General features: G+C 46.9%; 5 protein-coding genes across 6 annotated transcripts; 3 read left to right on the top strand and 2 right to left on the bottom strand.

The window, feature by feature from the left end:
• Nucleotides 1-390: 390 nt before the first annotated feature.
• Nucleotides 391-2,222, top strand: LOC117903194 (xaa-Pro aminopeptidase 3). Its single transcript, XM_034815077.1, has 2 exons — nt 391-817; nt 878-2,222. The coding sequence occupies exons 1-2, from the start codon at nt 500-502 to the stop codon at nt 2,126-2,128; spliced, it is 1,569 nt and encodes a 522-aa protein (XP_034670968.1). The 5' UTR covers nt 391-499; the 3' UTR covers nt 2,129-2,222.
• LOC117903199 (delta(3,5)-Delta(2,4)-dienoyl-CoA isomerase, mitochondrial) lies at nt 2,178-3,569 on the bottom strand. The gene is made up of 4 exons (XM_034815084.1): nt 3,422-3,569; nt 3,076-3,265; nt 2,393-3,017; nt 2,178-2,328 (listed from the first exon to the last, which is right to left on the bottom strand). Exons 1-4 carry the CDS (start codon nt 3,471-3,473, stop codon nt 2,230-2,232), a joined length of 966 nt encoding a protein of 321 aa, XP_034670975.1. The 5' UTR covers nt 3,474-3,569; the 3' UTR covers nt 2,178-2,229.
• A 1,275-nt stretch (nt 3,570-4,844) lies between these two features.
• LOC117903192 lies at nt 4,845-6,854 on the top strand. The gene is made up of 3 exons (XM_034815076.1): nt 4,845-5,065; nt 5,173-5,669; nt 5,738-6,854. The coding sequence occupies exons 1-3, from the start codon at nt 4,964-4,966 to the stop codon at nt 6,717-6,719; spliced, it is 1,581 nt and encodes a 526-aa protein (XP_034670967.1). The 5' UTR covers nt 4,845-4,963; the 3' UTR covers nt 6,720-6,854.
• A 319-nt stretch (nt 6,855-7,173) lies between these two features.
• Nucleotides 7,174-9,932, top strand: LOC117903207 (ras-related protein Rab-35). The gene is made up of 3 exons (XM_034815094.1): nt 7,174-8,250; nt 8,867-9,166; nt 9,231-9,932. The coding sequence occupies exons 1-3, from the start codon at nt 8,199-8,201 to the stop codon at nt 9,479-9,481; spliced, it is 603 nt and encodes a 200-aa protein (XP_034670985.1). The 5' UTR covers nt 7,174-8,198; the 3' UTR covers nt 9,482-9,932.
• Nucleotides 9,933-10,353: 421 nt separating this feature from the next.
• On the bottom strand, nt 10,354-16,986 carry LOC117903195 (adhesive plaque matrix protein 2). Of its 2 annotated transcripts, none has more exons than XM_034815079.1 (6): nt 16,969-16,986; nt 15,445-15,526; nt 14,794-15,029; nt 14,627-14,708; nt 11,915-12,528; nt 10,354-11,847 (listed from the first exon to the last, which is right to left on the bottom strand). In XM_034815079.1, the coding sequence occupies exons 1-6, from the start codon at nt 16,969-16,971 to the stop codon at nt 11,638-11,640; spliced, it is 1,227 nt and encodes a 408-aa protein (XP_034670970.1). In that variant the 5' UTR covers nt 16,972-16,986; the 3' UTR covers nt 10,354-11,637. The 2 variants fall into 2 exon arrangements, with proteins under 2 accessions (XP_034670970.1, XP_034670969.1); XM_034815078.1 differs by having other exon boundaries at nt 15,334-15,526.
• Between the last annotated feature and the right edge of the window lie 636 nt (nt 16,987-17,622).

The following is a 17,622-nucleotide window of genomic DNA, read 5'->3' on the forward strand; positions in this document are numbered from 1 at the left end:
CCAACTAAAAATCGACCTAAACGTTATTGCTAATAATTAACATACATTTTTTTTATGTTTCTATACTATGAAAAATTTGACAAACATTTCCAACTATTGATTTTTGGCGAACCTAAATTTGATTGGAGTACCCCAAATGTTTGCGATCGATAGGTGGACAAATAATGCGCAACTGCATTTTGTGACAAAGTGGCAACTAGAGCTGCAAAATTATCGACGTTGGAGACACTGCTGAGACTCTTACTAACATGAAATGCTCATAAATTTCAAAAACCAAATCGAGAAAGCATATGCTTTATGTGTTTAGCGCCAATAAATGCAGTAAAACATCGATGATAAAAAAAAACCTCGATACATCGGACAATCGTTTGCCTTAGTGGCAACCCTGCCAAAATCAACAGCTGCAGCCGCCGGTAATATTTGTTTTTGATTCAACATTTCGCCGTCCTGCCACACACAAACACCGAAGCCATTGAATCACCTCCCGGTTAGAATCAGGATGTTTGCCCTGACACGTTTGGCGCGTTGCAGCGCGATTCGGAGACGCAGCCTGGCGGAGATCTCCACATATCTGCAGCCGCAGAGGTGCCGGTGCCAGGCCAGCAGCACCAAGGCAAGGCTCAACGAGCTGGACGGCCCCAGGCTGGGCCAGCCCACCAGTGTTAGCCATCCGCATCTCATCCAGCCCCACGAGCTGGTGCCGGGCCTGGCGCTCGACGAGTTCCAGCAGCGGCGCAACAAACTGATGCACAAAATACAGTCCTATGCGAGCACCTTTGGCGACAACTACAACGGCCGCTCCACCAAGAATCACATGGTGAGGGAATGCCTCCACTCAGTCGATCCCTTTCCATAGCCCGGTCTCGGCTCTTTGCAGGTGATTGTGGGCGCCGCCTCGAAGAAGTACATGAGCGGCAAAATTCCGTTTGTCTTTCGGCAAAATTCGGACTTTTACTACCTGACTGGCTGCCTGGAGCCGGACTCGATTCTTGTGATGACCATCGACCAGGGCGCCAAGGTGGAGTCCATGCTGTTCATGCGCCCCAAGGATGCGCATGCCGAGCTGTGGGATGGCCCACGCACTGGCCCCGAGCTGTCCGTGCCGCTGTTTGGCGTCACCGAGGCCCACGACCTCGGACAGTTTGAGACGATACTCGGGAAGCTGGTGAGCGGCCTGCAGCCGCATTTCTGGTTCGATATGAAATCCTGCGACCTGCAGCACGTCAGGGAGGGCGTCATCAAGACGAGCAGCACGGAGAATATTCAGCTGCTGCCCGTGCACACATTTCTGGAGGGTCTGCGCCTGCTAAAGTCGCCCGCGGAGATGGAGCTGATGCGTCGCACGTGCAGCATTGCCGCCCAGTCCATCAACGAGGTGATGGCCGAGACACGGCCCGGCCAGTCGGAGCACCATCTGTTCGCGTCCGTCGACTACAAGTGCCGGCAGCGCAACGCCAGCTATCTGGCCTATCCGCCGGTGGTGGCCGCCGGTCGGAATGCCACCATCATCCACTATGTGGACAACAGCCAGCTGCTGGGGCCGCAGGATCTGGTGCTGATGGACGCCGGCTGCGAGTATGCCGGCTACACCAGCGACATAACGCGCACGTGGCCGGCCAGCGGCAGCTTCACGGCGCCCCAGCGCACGCTCTACGACATGGTGTCGGTGCTGCAGTCGGACATCATCCAGCTGATTGGCCGCATGGGCGGCGAGACGCTGGACCAGCTGTTCCAGTCCACCTGCTACCGACTGGGCAAGTATCTGCAGGAGATCGGACTGGTGCCCAAGGAGTCGGATGACTACAAGACGCTGGTCAGCCAGGGCTACAGATTCTGTCCGCATCACGTCTCCCACTACCTGGGCATGGATGTGCACGACACACCGAATGTGCCGCGCAGCCGAGCCCTGGAGCCGGGCATGGTCTTCACCGTGGAGCCGGGCATCTACATCGGGCAGGAGTGCACCGATGTGCCGCCCGAATTCCGCGGCATTGGCATACGCATCGAGGATGATCTGCTGATCAATAAGGACAGCGCTGTGGAGGTGCTCACAGCTGAGTGCATCAAGGATCGCCGCAGCTTGGAGCAGCTCTGCCAGCAAGCCGAGGCAGCCACCGACTCAGCCTGAAGCCAGCGAAGACACACACGAAATTCCTAGTCAGAATCTGCACTTTTCTGGGTGTGAATATGGAAAATTATAATTGGAAATTGTATAAATGAAATGTCAGCTTAGAGCTTGGCAAAGATTGGCTTCTCGTCCTTCGTCAGCTGAGCGGCCACGGCCTGGGCAAAGTCCTCCGACTGCAGGTTCAATTTGTTGTACCAACGCTGCAAGAGATTACAAAAAGAATTGTGTACCAATGGGTTATGGGTGGGGCCGTTGGCAACGTACAATATGATCGAGCCCCTGCTGGTTGGTGTGCTCCAGCGAGTAGACCATGCTCGCCTTTGTCGTCTGCACTGCAATGGGACTCTTTTGGGCTATTTGCTCGGCCAGGGCCAGGGCGCCGCTCACCAGCGACTCCTTGTCGGCGAAGACTCGGCTAACGAGGCCACAGGCGTGCGCCTCGGCTGCCTCGAAGCGGCGGCCGGTGAAGCAGAGTTCACGGGCCAGCGACTGGCTGCCAATGGCCTTGGGCAGTCGCTGGAGCGTGCCCACATCTGCGGCCATGCCGATTTCGACCTCCTTCACCTGAAAGAAGGCGTCCTGCGTGCAGTAGCGTATGTCCGAGGCCGTTATCAGATCAACGCCAGCGCCAATGCACGCCTGATGGACGGCCGTGATCACGGGCTTGGGGCACAGCTCGAGGGCACTGATCGAGTCCTGGTACAGCTTGATGAAACGCTCCAGGATGTGGCCCTTGCGAGCACAGTCATCGGTGTCGGCCAGCAGCTGGCCGAGGTTCATCATGTCGCTGAGATCGATGCCGGCCGTGAAGTGCTTGCCCGAGGCAGAGAGCACAATGGTGCGGCAATCGGGATTCGTGGACAACTCTTCGAAGCAGTCTTTGATCTCCCTATGGGCGGACACTTTAAAGCATGTACATCTAATGACCCTGGAGGGGGATTACTCACAGCCACATCTGCTTGTTGATCGCATTCAACTTGTTGGGCCGATGCAGTTCCACATGAAAGACGAATGGCTTGGGCGTCGTTATGGCCAGCGTCTTGAAGGCTGTGTGTCCTGCCGGAGAGTCGGCCGCCTGGGCGCTGTGGGATGTGTTGTGGCGTTGGGGCTGCATCGCAGTAGTATATCGGCCGCTGGCTGCCAGAAGATAAATGTGAAACGGGGATATGAGCGCGGGTAAAAGTTCAGTGGTTCAGTGGCACTTCGGACTTTGAACCGCCGCTGTCCCTTTGGACTTGGGGGACAATAGTAGCGTCCTAGGGACACGACAATGTTGGTTATCCTATTACACACCGGTCATGTTGGGTGCTAGCCGGGTCAGCTTGTTCAGGCGATACACTGACATGTTGAACGAATTAACAAATTTTAAATGTTTTCTTTTGTGCGGCAGCAATTTACACAGTTCTACCAGGGTGGCAACTCTGTAGTGTCGATTAATTTTCTTTTCTGGTATTTTGTGCACTCAATGTTTATTTTCTGATTACTACTATTTACAAACAAGTGATTCAGAAATGCTTATAGTTAATTATAAATAATAGTGTTCTATATAATAAAAGTGGCTTCTTGGTCAGCACGAAAATACAAGTATTGCCCTTTAGAAAAATACCAACTGACCAAAAATACCAACCTAAGCTGCATATCGACGTTGCCAAAGTTATCGGCTGAGCTCGTTCATTTGGTTTTTCTATCCAGCAGGAGTTTGCAGGTGTTACTTTAAGTTGTGTTAAATAAAAGTGAAATACATTAAACAACAGGTAAGTCATACGCCTTTAACTTATTTTTCGTGTAGGTTGTGTGCAGATATCAAGAGAGGGAAATTAGGTGTCAGAAAATAGCCAAATCTCGGTCTTAAAGTTCTAGGAGTTCCGCGACCGGCGAAATTTGCAAAACTGCTGACAAGTCACTTAGCTTTTTCGGGGGACATTTGTTTGTTTACTTAATAATTTCGACAAATAGGCATATAAAAAGAGCTGCAGGTCTACAGATCACAATATCTCTCTAAACTTTTGTCTTGCGGATGAAAATTGTCGACCCAAGCTCGGGCGTTTTATCCGTGTGCGTGCGTGTCTCTCAGCAGGTAATTTCGCCAGTTGCTTTTCCTATATTAGGACTATAAAGGATTATATGTGTGTACATATATTACAAAATTTGAATGCTGAATCAGAATTTGAATACTTATTTAGCACGCTTTAAAGTTAATTTCCATTGGCAGAAGAAACATCGAAAAGTTCCATAAGCACGCTGCGCAGTCTGCAGATCTGCCGGCAAGGCGGCGCCCCTGCCCGCGGTGTCTCATGCAAGTCTCAAGTCTCAAGAAGCTCAAACATAAACACAGCTTACAGCTGCGCGACGGATTCGTGAACTTATAAACAAGCGCCAGCCGGCGCCTTCCAGTGAAATTTGATACACCAGGCGGCCATATTGTTTACATTTGGTTTTGCGTAGCGGATGCAATTCGCAGAAAATTTACAGTTAACCAGAGCTCCCACCCTCTGAGAATCTGATTTGATTGCGAAATATTGTTGAGCCCCGCATTAATTGTTTATACAAAAAGCCAGCGCTATTTCTCAGGCATATATTACGGCTGTTATCTATATTATCAGAACAGCCGTTTAAAAAAGATTTCCATTTTCTTTTTTGTTTTTGCAGCTGTGGCAGCACGAAATACCAAAATACAATTTCTGATCATCGCTTCCCGTGTGGGACAGATATATCGATATACCTGTAAATCTCTTCATTTTTGCTTTGGCGCGGCGACGCTGTTTTCCCGGCAAAAGAGAATTTGTGCTAAATATAATATAAATAAGAAAACTACCGATTGCGGATAAAGGAAACATGGTGAAGTGCTTGCTGTGTGGCTCCTCGGTGGAGAATGTCCGTGACTACGGGCCATCCTTCCATTACGACAAGCTGCATAAGGTGCATCGGAATTGTCTGGTAGGTCCTCAACTCCACCGCCGATCCACCCTGACAAAAACAATAACAAGCGCTTTGATTACATTTCTCCGCATTTGTTTTTGCTCTATTTCTTGTGTGTTGCTTAGTACTTGAGCTCGAATCTGGTGCAGCGTGGCGATGACAACAATGGAATCTCACGTTTCCTCAAGGAGGACATTCTGGCCGAGGTGGAGCGTGCCAAGAAGGTGATGTGCCACTACTGCGGCAGGGCCGGCGCCTCGATTGGCTGCTGCAAGTCCACCTGTCGCCGCAGCTTCCACTTCAGCTGCGGCCTGGAAAACCTGGCGCGCAATCAGTTTTGCGGCTCCTATAAATCCTACTGCCACTCGCATGTTGGCAAGAGCAAAGTGCGCCCACCGGCCGACGAGGCATGCGTCATGTGCCTGGAGCTGGTGGTGCCTGAGAAGGAGAAGTTTAGGCAGGTGCTGGCGCTGCAGGCTCCGTGCTGCCGCAACGGATGGTTTCACAGGAAGTGCGTGCAGGAGTACGCCCACAATGCCGGCTACTTCTTCAAGTGTCCGCTGTGCAACAGCTCGAGCAAGTTCATGGACGTCTGCCTCTGGGGCGTGTCGGTGCCCAACAGGTACGTATGTGAGCAGTTAATGGCATGGCAATTAATCCCTTCCACTCGCTCCTTCTCGCCCGCTCCAGGGATGCTTCGTGGGAGCTGGAACCGAACGCATTCCGCGATCAGTTGGTCCGCGAGGTATCCTGCACCGCCTCCAGTTGCATTGCCATCCATGGGCGCACCTCGGACACGCGCAACATTTCGTTTTGCCAACTGTGCGGCTCCAATGCGGTGCACAGCTACTGCGTTGCCCGCACCTACGCGGAAATCTGCCAGACGTGCAGCGTCGTGGATCCGCCCACTGATGACTCCGAGGACGAATTCGAAATGTTTGCCAGGCGCGAAGCCCTCCGCAGTCGCAGCCCGATTAACGGGCAGAATCGCAGTCGCTACCATGACAAGCTGCGTGCTCCGAGCTCCGACGAAGACGCTGATGATGATAACGAGGATTGGGATTTCATTGGCGGCCACATATGTACACAACGCTCCACGATAAGACCCGTGTCGTCCAACACTAATGCTGCGTCCCCGCCGTTGGCTGCACCGGCCGCTGCCAGTGTCGCTGCTACTGCCACTGTCACTACCACTGCCAATGTCCGTACAACCGATACTGGCAGCATGAGAACTGACACATCAAGGGAGCAAGCTGCCGCCGCAGCAGCACCACCAGCGAGCGCCCCGATGCTGCGCACACAAACACAGCTTGGATCGTTGACACGCGCTCGCGCTGGATCGAGCCGCAACGTTGACCAACCCATCAACAACTCGCCCCCACAGGCCACTGTGACCTCTTCTGCTGCTGCTGCTGCACGCCAGAGGAACGCATCGCTCCGCCGCACCATGTCGACCGAACGTGAGACTGGAGTACAGCGCATACGACAACGGCGCCGAACGCTGAACTCTGAGCCGATCAACGGAGAGCTGCGTCGTCGTACTCTTCGCCGCCAGGGTGAAGCTTGTCTTCGCGAGAGTTCAGCAACGGAGATTGGTGCCGCCAACATCTCGTGTGTCGCCAGACGCACACGAAAGCGCACAGCCGCAACGGATGCGGAGCCAAAGAATTAAATCCATGAAAGTGGACGATGTCACATTTAATTCCTATTTAGATAATATCCATAATGGCAAGGCCATAAACATAATATTAATTTTGTTTCAGTTTTATTATTTTTTTTCTTTCCTTTTTTAATACTATTCAGTATTTATCTTCCTTTCTGGATCTCCTATGAACTTGAAATGAAAGAACTTTAATTAAGTTTTCCAAAAAAAATATATAATATTGCGAAGATTCGCAAGTGTAAACCCATAAAAAAAAAATAAAGGGAATAACAATATTCTGCAGAGTTATGGAATTGGGAAATCTTTAAAAATATTTAAAATCCCGCCCTAGCGGCCATTGGCATGAATATGATCAAATTGTACACAGGCTACGTGGCGATAGTGCAGCATTTGCAAAAACGACCACCTCTGGTCAGACTGTTTGATGCAGAAATATCGATGACAACGATTACCACTATCGATGTTTCTCCAGCTCCACAGACTATAAATAAGGTTATTTTTTTATATGTGTTAGTGCGTTAGTAATAGTTTATCCAGAATATGATTTAAGGACTGAACCAGACGCCCCCGAAATCCGTTCAACGTTCCGCAACAAATTCACAGCTTCGCAGGAATACGATTCGAAACGAAAACTGATGTCACGCACACAGAGCGAAGCTAAAAACACACAAATTAAACAACAAGTCTGTCATTGAGTAGGTAGGCAAGTGTGTGTGCCAGTGTACATGTATGTTCGTGTCAGCCGTGTCTAATAAATGAGTGCAAATCGGGCGAACATTCTAATTTTTCCATTTTCTGTGTTATAATAACTACTCGTGGATTCGACAATAACTAGTGCATAAATTCCGCTGTGCTTCCTTCCCTCTCTATCTAACGAAACCAACAACAATATGTCTTTCACACACACATGAAACCGTTGCTGATACGAAGCAGCACCAGCAGCAGAGCCCAAGGGCAGCGCAGCAGCAGAGCCAAAAAAAAGAATCATTTTAATCCAAGAAAATTGAAACCGCAACGCAACATCCAACCAACCACACAACTTACATAAATTAGAATTTAGTACATCAGCACTAATAACAATAGCCAGCTTATCACAAGAGAGCAGCAACAATTAGGAGCAGAAAAGAAGCAGCAGCAGCAACAGAAAAAGAGAAGTTGGAGCAGACACAGAAGCAGAGGCCAGTGGCAGAGAAGCACTATCAGCAGCAGCAGAGCAGAAGCAGAAGTACAAGCAGCAGAGAACAGTTTATCTCAAATATTCATAAAAACCAAGCCGGGAGCCGCCTAAGTGCGAGCGAGAACAAAACAGCTCCAATACATCTCTTGCTTCAGTACGTGTGTGTATGTGTGTGTGTGTGTGGGAGCAAGGCATAGAATTTGTTTTTGCAAACAATTATTTTTGCATTGTTCAAAGCGGCAGCTCTAACTGTAAATAGCAGCAGCGGAGAAATAGTAGACAGCAACAGCAGGAGCAGCAGAGAGCAGAAAATGGCACGCGGCTTTGATCATCTGTTCAAGCTGCTTATAATCGGCGACAGCGGTAAGTGCAAAAACGAAAGAAGAATATGACAGGGGGAGAACCGCAATGATTGTAAGATTAATATGCACTCTACACACGCACACTCTCTCTCTGTTTCTCTCCCCCTCTCTGTCTCTCCTGTGCAAAGGGTTTTATAAATAAATATGAATTTATATTTAATTTTTTCCTTGTCCCCAATTTGCCAGCATCCCTCGTCCAACCCGATCAGCTGTTTTTAGCAATGGTTTTTTTCCGTCTGTCCCCGTTTTCTTTATTTATTCTCGATGGAGATTTATGGAAACGACTAATCTGCATATCAAGTGCATCAAAAGTGTCGCCCTTCTGAGATTACATTTCTTTGTCGCCGTGCCTGTGGCTGGCGCTGGGCCGTGACTAATGGTGACACATCCGCAGGGCAGGATTCGCACTTGATACCCAAGGAATGCTGGTGGTTTCTCAATTGCTTACTCTTTTTCCAGCTGCATGTAATTAGATCATCTGCTCGGGATAGAAAAATAATGAGCCACAACATTTCCAAACACCCTTCCACTCTCTCCAAAGAACATTTTTCCTACAAATTGTTTGTCGAGTTTTTGCGAGTATTAATTAACGATTTTTCCCCCCTTTTTATCGCCAGGTGTTGGGAAATCCTCGCTGCTGATTCGATTCTCAGATGACACATTCTCGGGCAGTTATATAACCACCATTGGAGTGGACTTTAAGATCCGAACGGTCGACATTGACGGGCTGCGGGTGAAGCTGCAGATATGGGACACGGCCGGACAGGAGCGATTCCGCACCATAACGAGCACCTATTATCGGGGCACCCACGGCGTCATCATCGTCTACGATGTAACGAACGGCGACTCATTTGCGAATGTGCGCCGATGGCTGGAGGAGATCCAGAACAACTGCGATGTGGTCAACAAAGTATTAGGTAAGCAGAGTCTGGAGTCTGGAAACAGCTTTTGTTAACATTTAAAATGTTTTTAATTGCGTAGTGGGAAACAAGAACGATGATCCCGATTGTAAGGTGGTCATCACCGAAGATGCGCAAAGGTTTGCGAAACAAATGGACATCGAGCTGTACGAGACATCCGCCAAAGACAACATCAATGTGGACAATATGTTTCTGTCGATAACGCGGCAGGTGCTCAACCACAAGCTGCGCACCACCTCCAATGAGCAGCAGAAGGACACCATTAACTTGAAGAACAATCCCGGTACTAAGCGTAGAAAATGCTGCAGTTGAAAGCGCGTCGTGGGCATGGGGAACTGGCACCAAAAGCTGCAACAGGACCGAACCAGGATCGGTGGCGCCCTCGCTTGCGGAATCAGTTAAATAGTTGTGGGGAGCGCATAGTATATAGAATATAATGTGGGTTATTGGCGTACATTATGGTACACACACACATACACATAGACATAGCTAACACCAATGCACCAACAGCGACACCAACAACAACAACAACAACAACAACAACTAAAACCACAACAACTTCAACACCAACACCCACATAGAGACGAAAGTGTTTTTTTTTCTGGTCTGTTTTTGGTTTTAAAATCCTATTTTATTCGGAATCAAATGCCAGTTAGCCGTTAAAACTAAAATTTATATGTGAAAAGCGCAATTAAATGTATTTAGAAATTTATATACATACAATACAATATTTAATATATATACATACAAAAAGAAAAACAAAAAAAAAAAACGAAATTGAAACAGATGGCATATTTATATACACAACAAAATATACATATTTATATCGCGAAAATTGTATTTACAATTGCATCAAGCCCCGAGCCCAACAACAACAACAAGAACACAAAAAGGTCTCCAATATCTCACGAAAGCAGAAAATCAGAACAATAAATTATACATGTGAAGTTTCTCATAGCCGGACAGACAGACGGACACGCTCGCAGTGTGGGAATTATTTTTGTATGGAAAAATGTCCGCAATGAACAACAATTTCATTGTATATATTTTAAGAGGAGCTGCAACGCCACCACAGCCGATACTTTTCTTCCCCACAAGCAAAGAACATGGGAGCATTGATGTTTCTACATGTATTCAGGTTTTTTTTTTTTTTTTCTACTTTTACATTTACAAATGTGCACCACATTATTTTTTGAATGAATTTGATGGGTAGACAAATCAACAAACAATACCAGTACCCAAAATCATATAATTTACATTGTATTCCAATTGTTTGGTATTGAAAAAGAAATGGCACAAGCAAAATTTCGATTTCCAATCAATAACAAACAAAATGGAATAAATCGAACTACTATTAAAGCAGAATTAAATAGAGAAGAAACAGCCTGCCATGGGGGCGAACACGGTGCCGTTGTTGATGTACATTTACAGATTTCAAAATTTGTATTTAATTGTGTTCTAATAATGCAACTGATTTATTTGGATAACTTCATCAACACAAGAAAATGTAAACTCCAAGAATTTTTGTAATTTCCTTCAAAGTTGATATTTTAAATGGGTATGCATTGACTGTATGTGCAGTACGTTGAAGCACCATAAGGTAGTTGGATAATGACAATAGTTCGTTGAGTTACTAAAGTGCTTCATGACATCCAAGATTGTATTTGATTTAGAGCCAACAAATTAGAAAAAGTTCATTGATAAATCCGATAAATCCAACATTCATTCAGTGATTTTTGCATTGGATTTTAGCCAAGAAATAATGCTGATTCTTTTTCTGATTGTGCTCTAATTGCGAAATATATTTCCCGCCTCTCGATCATTGATATTCGAATTGTTTTGTGGCAAAATAACGTACTGCATGCATAAGCCCAGGTGTGTATTTATATCCAATTAGACATTTATTTATGTATTGTGTTTAAACACCAAATATAATTATTTAGTTATTCCCTTTTGGCTGCATAAAGACTTTTAGAAAGTGTGGCAGTTCCATAGTTAAAGCCTATACATAGACATACCTACATACATACATATATATGTGAATCCACTGATCAGAATGCGAAAAAAATGATATATATTTATATATGTGTATATATTTAACGACTACAATAAAGAAAACAAATTAAATTTTGTAAGCCAAAAATTGTTCACATCTAGAGATGAAAGAGACGGTTCATACAGAACGGAACCAGCTGAGTTCCAACTCTGTTATCTTTGCTGGCAAATTATTAATCCTTTTGGTAATTAATTTTCATATAATTTATTAATATTTATTTGTATTACTTTGTTTCGAAAGATTTCTGTTCGTTTTCCACTGTATTAGCGACTAGTATGAGAAGGAGAAAAAAAAAAAGAGAGAGGGAGATTGGGATAGACAGGGTGTACATATAGCGATTGAGTTGACTGTATTTGGCAGGCAGTGCGGCTGAACGCTCCACGGCTCTGTGTTACGTTAACGGTAACGGTATTCAATGATACTTGGCCACGGGAAAGGTGCGCGTCTGGCGGCAGGAGACGAGTGCATCACCCGACTGGCCGGGCGGACAGCGGCAGACGGCCAAATGGGCCTTCGGCTCACAGCTGGCGCCGGTTGCGCACTTTCCGATGCAGGGATCAATGCACTGATAGTTGATGCAGGCCCTATGGTCGGGGCACTCGTTGTTGCTCAGGCACTCACCCTAGATGGAGACACGAGGAACACAAATGAGAGAGATGCGGGAGATGTCCGATATTGCTGAAACTTACCCGAGTGCAGTGTGTCAGTGGATTGCCCGTGTGTCCGGGCAGGCAATTGCAGACGGGACGTTCGCGTCCAGTGTTGTCGTGTCCCGGCACACAGATGGCATTTGTGCCGCACGGGTTCGGGTCGCACAGGTCCTCCTTGGTGAACGGGCGACAGCGCACAAACGGATCGCCAGTCATGTCACGCGGACAACTGCACACGGGCGTCAGGCCACGCAGATTGCAGTCGGCGCCCACGCCGCAGGCGCCCTCGCAGGTGTTCTTGCAGATGCCGTAGAAACAGGCGGGCCGACCGGCCGGACAATCCACATCGCCATAGCATTCCGGCCGACACTCAGTGTACGCACTGCCGATATAGCCCTTGGGGCACTCGCACACCGCCCGATGGTTGGCCACAGTCTTGCAGCTGGCGCCCGAGCCGCACTGGCCGCACGATGGCACGCACTTGAAGTTGCTGCACATGTCGCGGCTGCTGCAGTCACCGTCGTGTTCGCACTCGTGCCGGCAGCCGCTCAGCGGATTGCCCAGATAACCATGATGGCAGGAGCATGTGGGCACGCCATTGATGATCTCGCACTTGGTGTTCACGCCGCAGGGGCTCGGATGGCACTGTTCCTCTGAGGGAGAAAGAGAGGGAAACAAGTATGTAATCTCATTCAATTAAGTTTAATTTAATTTTAATGGTAACATTTTATTCTTCTGCCTGTTGTGAAGAAAAGTAAACATGCCGCTGCGACGGTTCCACACTAAGCTTTTTTGCTGTGCATGTGCCGACTGCGCTGCCCGAGAGCTTTTGCTTTGCACGGAGACAGAGAGAGAGCAAACGACGCTGCCGGCGCCTCTGCTTTTATTTGATCGATTTCATATTTTCTAGGCTCTTGAATTTCGTTCTCAAACTGCTTGCTGATTGCTTCTCAAAGGCTACCGCGAAATCGTACGAAAATGTGGAAGCACCCGAATAATGTGGGAGGAAAGAACGGATAATGGTGCAACTTTGCCCATTGAAAATGGAAAACAAGGGAATTGCTTGCCCCATCCACCATCTCATCATCATCCTCATCATCATCATCATTAGGTGTGTACCATCAATGGCGGAAAAGTCAAAGAACAACAATTGGCATAAAAGTAAAAGAAAATAATAAGTAAACCCCAAAAATATGCGCATAAATGGACTTTTGCTATTTGATTTTGATTTTCTATTCATGCTGGCTGTACTTCAAGCTGAGGGCTGAGGACTGAGGGCTGGGGTTGTGGACAACCTTAGTATGACAGGGCACATAAATCACATGGCAAGGCATAAATCAGGCATTGGAGGGGCAGCAGCGGCAGCTATGGAGTAGGCAATAGGGAAGGGAATACAAATTACCGCCAAGTAGGCGACTGGGAGCAAGTGGGCTTTAATTGGGGGCAAACTGTTATGCTGCAATGTCTGTAGTGCTGTACTCTCAATGAGAATTATTTGACTAAAGCTCAGCCGCAATGATCTCTTTCACAGCCAGAGCCAAACTCTTTGTGCGCATTCGAAATATCTTTTCTGTCTTCATATTTCCGCATTTAATTTGCTAACAGCATACGTTTATCGGTGCCCTGCAATTTATACACATACTTTCATACATACATATGTATGTATGTACATTCGTTTAACCATAAACGGATGTCGACTCAACGCCTGGGGTCTGCTGTGCTTTGGTGTCTGGGTGCTTGGGGTTGTGGCTCGCCTTCGGCTTCGCCATTCGGTTGTGCTCTCTCGCCCACACGCCCTTGTCCTTGATCTTGACAATTATGAAACAAAATGCTTAGCTAATTACCATAACATTACAAAGGCCCCGAGAGCGCTGCTGGTCGGACATGGGGCGGACACTGACACTGTTGTGTTTGTGTTTATTATGGATTATTATTATCATTGTTATTATTATTAAGCGCGAAAATTTTATGCAAGCCAAAACCCACACGAACAGCCCCAGCTGCTGGGCGGGGCACCAAGTTTTGTTTTTGTGTTTCTGATTTTCTGTTGTCGTTTCGTTTGCCTTCTTTTGGTCATCGGATTGTCAAACGTCAGAGCAGAATACACAGCGAATGCGATGTAGTCATACGAATTATTGCTAATTATTAGGGGAGCTCTAAAAATATGTTCATTCTGACACAATTTTAGGTTTCGTTGCTGACTGTTTGCTATTTGCACTGCTCACTGTACCTCACTGTAAGCGTTCTAGCACAAGCTTAAACGCAGCGGCGGCCGTTCTTTCGTCTATTTATCCCCCTACTTCGCTGCTGCAATTTTTATTGCCTCTCGCTCTTAACTTAACAGCAGCGTATGCATATCTGCTCAAATACTCTCTCTTAATCGCGCTCTCTTGCTCGCTTTCTGCTGATCTTCATCCGATTTGACCTACTCTTCGGCTGCTATACATCAATAAAGCTTTGGCTGGCTTTGACTATTATTTTCTTATATTCTTTCTTCGCTTTTTTTGCACATACATATGTACATCTCTGCTTAAATTGATTATTCACTGGCCTTGGAATTGCGGAACCAGTTTTTGCAAGGCTAAACTGCCACTTGATGATTTCCTTCTTTAGATTGATGGCCGGGCAGGGAGGCAGGGAGAGCGGGGTACGCATGTACATATGTGGGTCAGCAGGTTCCAGTTTTGCAGCACAGAGAGGCGGCTTAAGGTAACTGGTTCTACGAATAATAAGGGGATGACAGACACTCACCTGGATCGTTCAGATGGCAGGCATGGTAAGGGTCACCATTGTAGCCCGCTGGACAACTGCAAACGGCCACATGGTTGCGGGCCTGCAAGCAGAAACAAGAAGAGAAAAATGAAGCACCAGAACACAAAGAGAGAGAGAGAGAGAGAGAGCGTAGAGTATCCACTTACATCACAATTGGAGCCAATGCCGCAGGCACCCACACAGGGATTAACGCAGCGATTGTCCTTGCACTGCAGGTCGCCGCGACAATCGACGTTGTCCAGGCACTCGCCGCGATTGCAGTGCGTGAGCGGATTACCGCTGTAGCCGGGCGGACAGGAGCAGACCGGACGGCCGCCGGCAGCCTCCTGGCACACGGCATTCACGCCGCACGGATTACCGCTGCATCCGTATGACTGTGCGGCTGTTTGCGGATAGGGGGAGGGCACAAAATGGAAATACAGGTGGGTAATGCAAATGTACGTGTACGTGCAAGTGTGTGTGTGTGTGTGTGTGTTTGGAGTGCTGCTTCTAAGCTATTCCCCTGTGTGTGTGTGTTAGGTGGGTTATTTTTTAGGGCAATTAACTAACTGTACGTGTGGGTATACACATATATACAGGTGCAAGAGAGAGAGAGAGAGATTGTCACAGGGCTCTTTTTTTGTATATACATTTGTTTGTTGGTGCAGTAAAAACTTGGTTATGCTGTAAAAGTTCTGTGTAAATACCACGTGTGTAGACCGGATCTCTATAGACAACCCGCTGCAGGGAGCGACCATCGCCGTAGGTGTAATACGTACGATACGAGCAGTTGAGACAACGCTTCTCAATCTTTTTACCTATTGCCAGCTGGGGCAATGCCACTGCGATTGCCAGCACCATGAACGTCAGCCCCAGTAGGCCCCGCTGCCGCTGCTCCATCTACAAACAAAAACAAAAATCATATTAAATAAAGTCACAGTCAAGTGATGGCAGCTATTTATATATTTTATATTTGGATTGAAATCTATTGGCATCGCCTGATCGTGGCCAAGCTGTGCTTGAGGCACACAAAGCAAAAACATTGCAAACCATTCAAAATCACTCTGTGGGCAGGCACTCGAGCACCGTCCATCCATGTGTCATCCAGCGAGAACAAACAAGAAACAGTAAAAATAAATGGGTTCTCAGTCAGTCAGTCAGTCAGTCAGGCAAACATTAGTTTGGACTGTTTAATGGCATTTCAGCAGCCGCTTGACACCAAACTTGGTTTAACCCGTTGGGTTAGAGAATGAGATAACGATCGAACGGGCGATGATATGACACTGCCACTGAGACTGCCACTGCCACTGCCTCAAGGTGAGGATGATGACACATCCGTGAAGATAAAACTCGTTGTCCGCTTCTTTGGAAGTTCAATTTCCACTTAAATATGAATCAATTCGATAATACAATGAGATTATGCAAATTGTTCCGATTGCCTTATTAATTTGTACGAACCCAATATGGACTGAGCCCGAGATTCGCTTTCGTCTTAATTTAGTTCTCGATCGAGCACTCGTATAAGGTGCGATCAGGTATGCCCAGAGGAAATTGGATTTCTTTATTGGAATCTTTATTTAATTATGGTAATCGCGTAATCGGTTCTGAAATGTGAAGGGTCTTGCTGTGCCCATAAAAGCATCATCGATGCTTGCCTTTGGGACTACTTATGATGATGGATTTGTTGACTTGTTTCAAGTCTTTCTGCGGCATAACTTCAGCACGATCGATCTTCGCCTATGAGCAACAAATTTTGAGTGCTTTCTTGGATTCTATTCAGGATTATTACTAATGATTCTTGATTGATGTCTGAGCAGCGCACAAACCACGCAAATATTCTCTGTGACAGTGTGTGTGCCAAATTATTAATTGTTTGCCGAAGACAAATGGATTTAAACACCGATTGAGACTCTACATAGAAGCTTCTTCGGTTAACAAAGCGGGGAAATACTTCAACATTTAGTTGGAATTCATTTATGGAGTGGACTTTTGTTCGTTGAGTGCTGTAGAAATGTTCTTGGACCGCTCTTGGAGTTTTATTCTTTTGCCACAGCGATCATCTTGTGTTTAAATCACAGAACGATCGAAACACTGAATCACAGGCTTAGCCGGAAGCCGCAACATAAAGCCAGAAACATTCCAACAGATTTCTTTTTTAATGGTAAGTAAATTTATATATTTTTTTGTTGCTTTTCAATAAATATTTTGTATATTCCATGCACGTAGTGACACTCTTTACGACGACAACTCGTAGTCCCCTCGCTCTTTGTGCGTAATTTGATGTATCAAAAAATGAATAAATGAAGTAAAGATTGGATTCATTTCCACTGGCTGCGACTCACCATTTTGCTAGACACGCACACTAAACAAACAAAACGAAAAAAAAATAAACAAAAATTGCAATTGGAAGATGAGTTTATGTGCCACTTGTTATGGCTGTGCTTGATATGAACTGAAGCGACTTCTAGTTGTATCGGGCCTATTTATAGGAGGCCCAATGACCAGAAAACAGCTGAGCAACGTTGGCGTCATCGTCGTCAACGCCGTCAACATCCTCCCTCCACTCTGCTCCAGGTCTCACAATCCGAATCCGATCCGATTCTGGCCTGGGCTTGGGCTGTTTGTTGACAAACTTGGTACCCGAGTCGGAACTACTTTTGTTGCTTTCTGACTGATCGTTTTGTTGTTTGATTTTCAGCTAAAAGTCATTTGCTGTATCTTTGCGGCACATTCAGTGATTGAGTCAGTCGCTCACTCGCTCATTCATATGTTCGTTTGGGCATCGGGCGCTATTTTTGAGCGCGTACTTGACAACTTTTGCGCCCCACTCTGGCCCAGGCATGAGCCGAGCTGTGTGCGTGGGCCGTTCCGTCCGCTTGCCTCAGCTCTGAGCTGTCGTTTCGCGCTGCAAGATGAAGCGCGGAGAATGTCCTAGAAGGGCATCCAAGTTGAGCTTTGGCTTGAGCTTTCCTCACTGCATTTTTAATCGCAGAAAG

Source organism: Drosophila subobscura, chromosome A (assembly GCF_008121235.1).
Source record: "Drosophila subobscura isolate 14011-0131.10 chromosome A, UCBerk_Dsub_1.0, whole genome shotgun sequence".
In the NCBI taxonomy this organism is placed as follows: domain Eukaryota; kingdom Metazoa; phylum Arthropoda; class Insecta; order Diptera; family Drosophilidae; genus Drosophila; species Drosophila subobscura.

What these genes read in the sequence shown, in the direction of transcription:
- LOC117903192 (XM_034815076.1), top strand. Translation starts at nt 4,964, where the DNA reads ATGGTGAAGTGCTTGCTGTGTGGCTCCTCGGTGGAGAATGTCCGTGAC. An exon ending in AGGTGCATCGGAATTGTCTG is followed by an intron (nt 5,066 to 5,172) that starts GTAGGTCCTCAA and finishes TGTGTTGCTTAG; the next exon opens with TACTTGAGCTCGAATCTGGT. An exon ending in GGCGTGTCGGTGCCCAACAG is followed by an intron (nt 5,670 to 5,737) that starts GTACGTATGTGA and finishes CGCCCGCTCCAG; the next exon opens with GGATGCTTCGTGGGAGCTGG.
- LOC117903195 (XM_034815078.1), bottom strand. An exon ending in GCATTGGCTCCAATTGTGAT is followed by an intron (nt 14,709 to 14,793) that starts GTAAGTGGATAC and finishes TTCTGCTTGCAG; the next exon opens with GCCCGCAACCATGTGGCCGT. An exon ending in CTGCCATCTGAACGATCCAG is followed by an intron (nt 12,529 to 14,626) that starts GTGAGTGTCTGT and finishes TTTCTCCCTCAG; the next exon opens with AGGAACAGTGCCATCCGAGC.
- LOC117903199 (XM_034815084.1), bottom strand. Translation starts at nt 3,473, where the DNA reads ATGTCAGTGTATCGCCTGAACAAGCTGACCCGGCTAGCACCCAACATG. An exon ending in ATCAACAAGCAGATGTGGCT is followed by an intron (nt 3,018 to 3,075) that starts GTGAGTAATCCC and finishes GTCCGCCCATAG; the next exon opens with GGAGATCAAAGACTGCTTCG. An exon ending in AGCAGGGGCTCGATCATATT is followed by an intron (nt 2,329 to 2,392) that starts GTACGTTGCCAA and finishes AATCTCTTGCAG; the next exon opens with CGTTGGTACAACAAATTGAA.
- LOC117903194 (XM_034815077.1), top strand. Translation starts at nt 500, where the DNA reads ATGTTTGCCCTGACACGTTTGGCGCGTTGCAGCGCGATTCGGAGACGC. An exon ending in GCTCCACCAAGAATCACATG is followed by an intron (nt 818 to 877) that starts GTGAGGGAATGC and finishes GGCTCTTTGCAG; the next exon opens with GTGATTGTGGGCGCCGCCTC.
- LOC117903207 (XM_034815094.1), top strand. Translation starts at nt 8,199, where the DNA reads ATGGCACGCGGCTTTGATCATCTGTTCAAGCTGCTTATAATCGGCGAC. An exon ending in GCTTATAATCGGCGACAGCG is followed by an intron (nt 8,251 to 8,866) that starts GTAAGTGCAAAA and finishes TTTTATCGCCAG; the next exon opens with GTGTTGGGAAATCCTCGCTG. An exon ending in TGTGGTCAACAAAGTATTAG is followed by an intron (nt 9,167 to 9,230) that starts GTAAGCAGAGTC and finishes TTAATTGCGTAG; the next exon opens with TGGGAAACAAGAACGATGAT.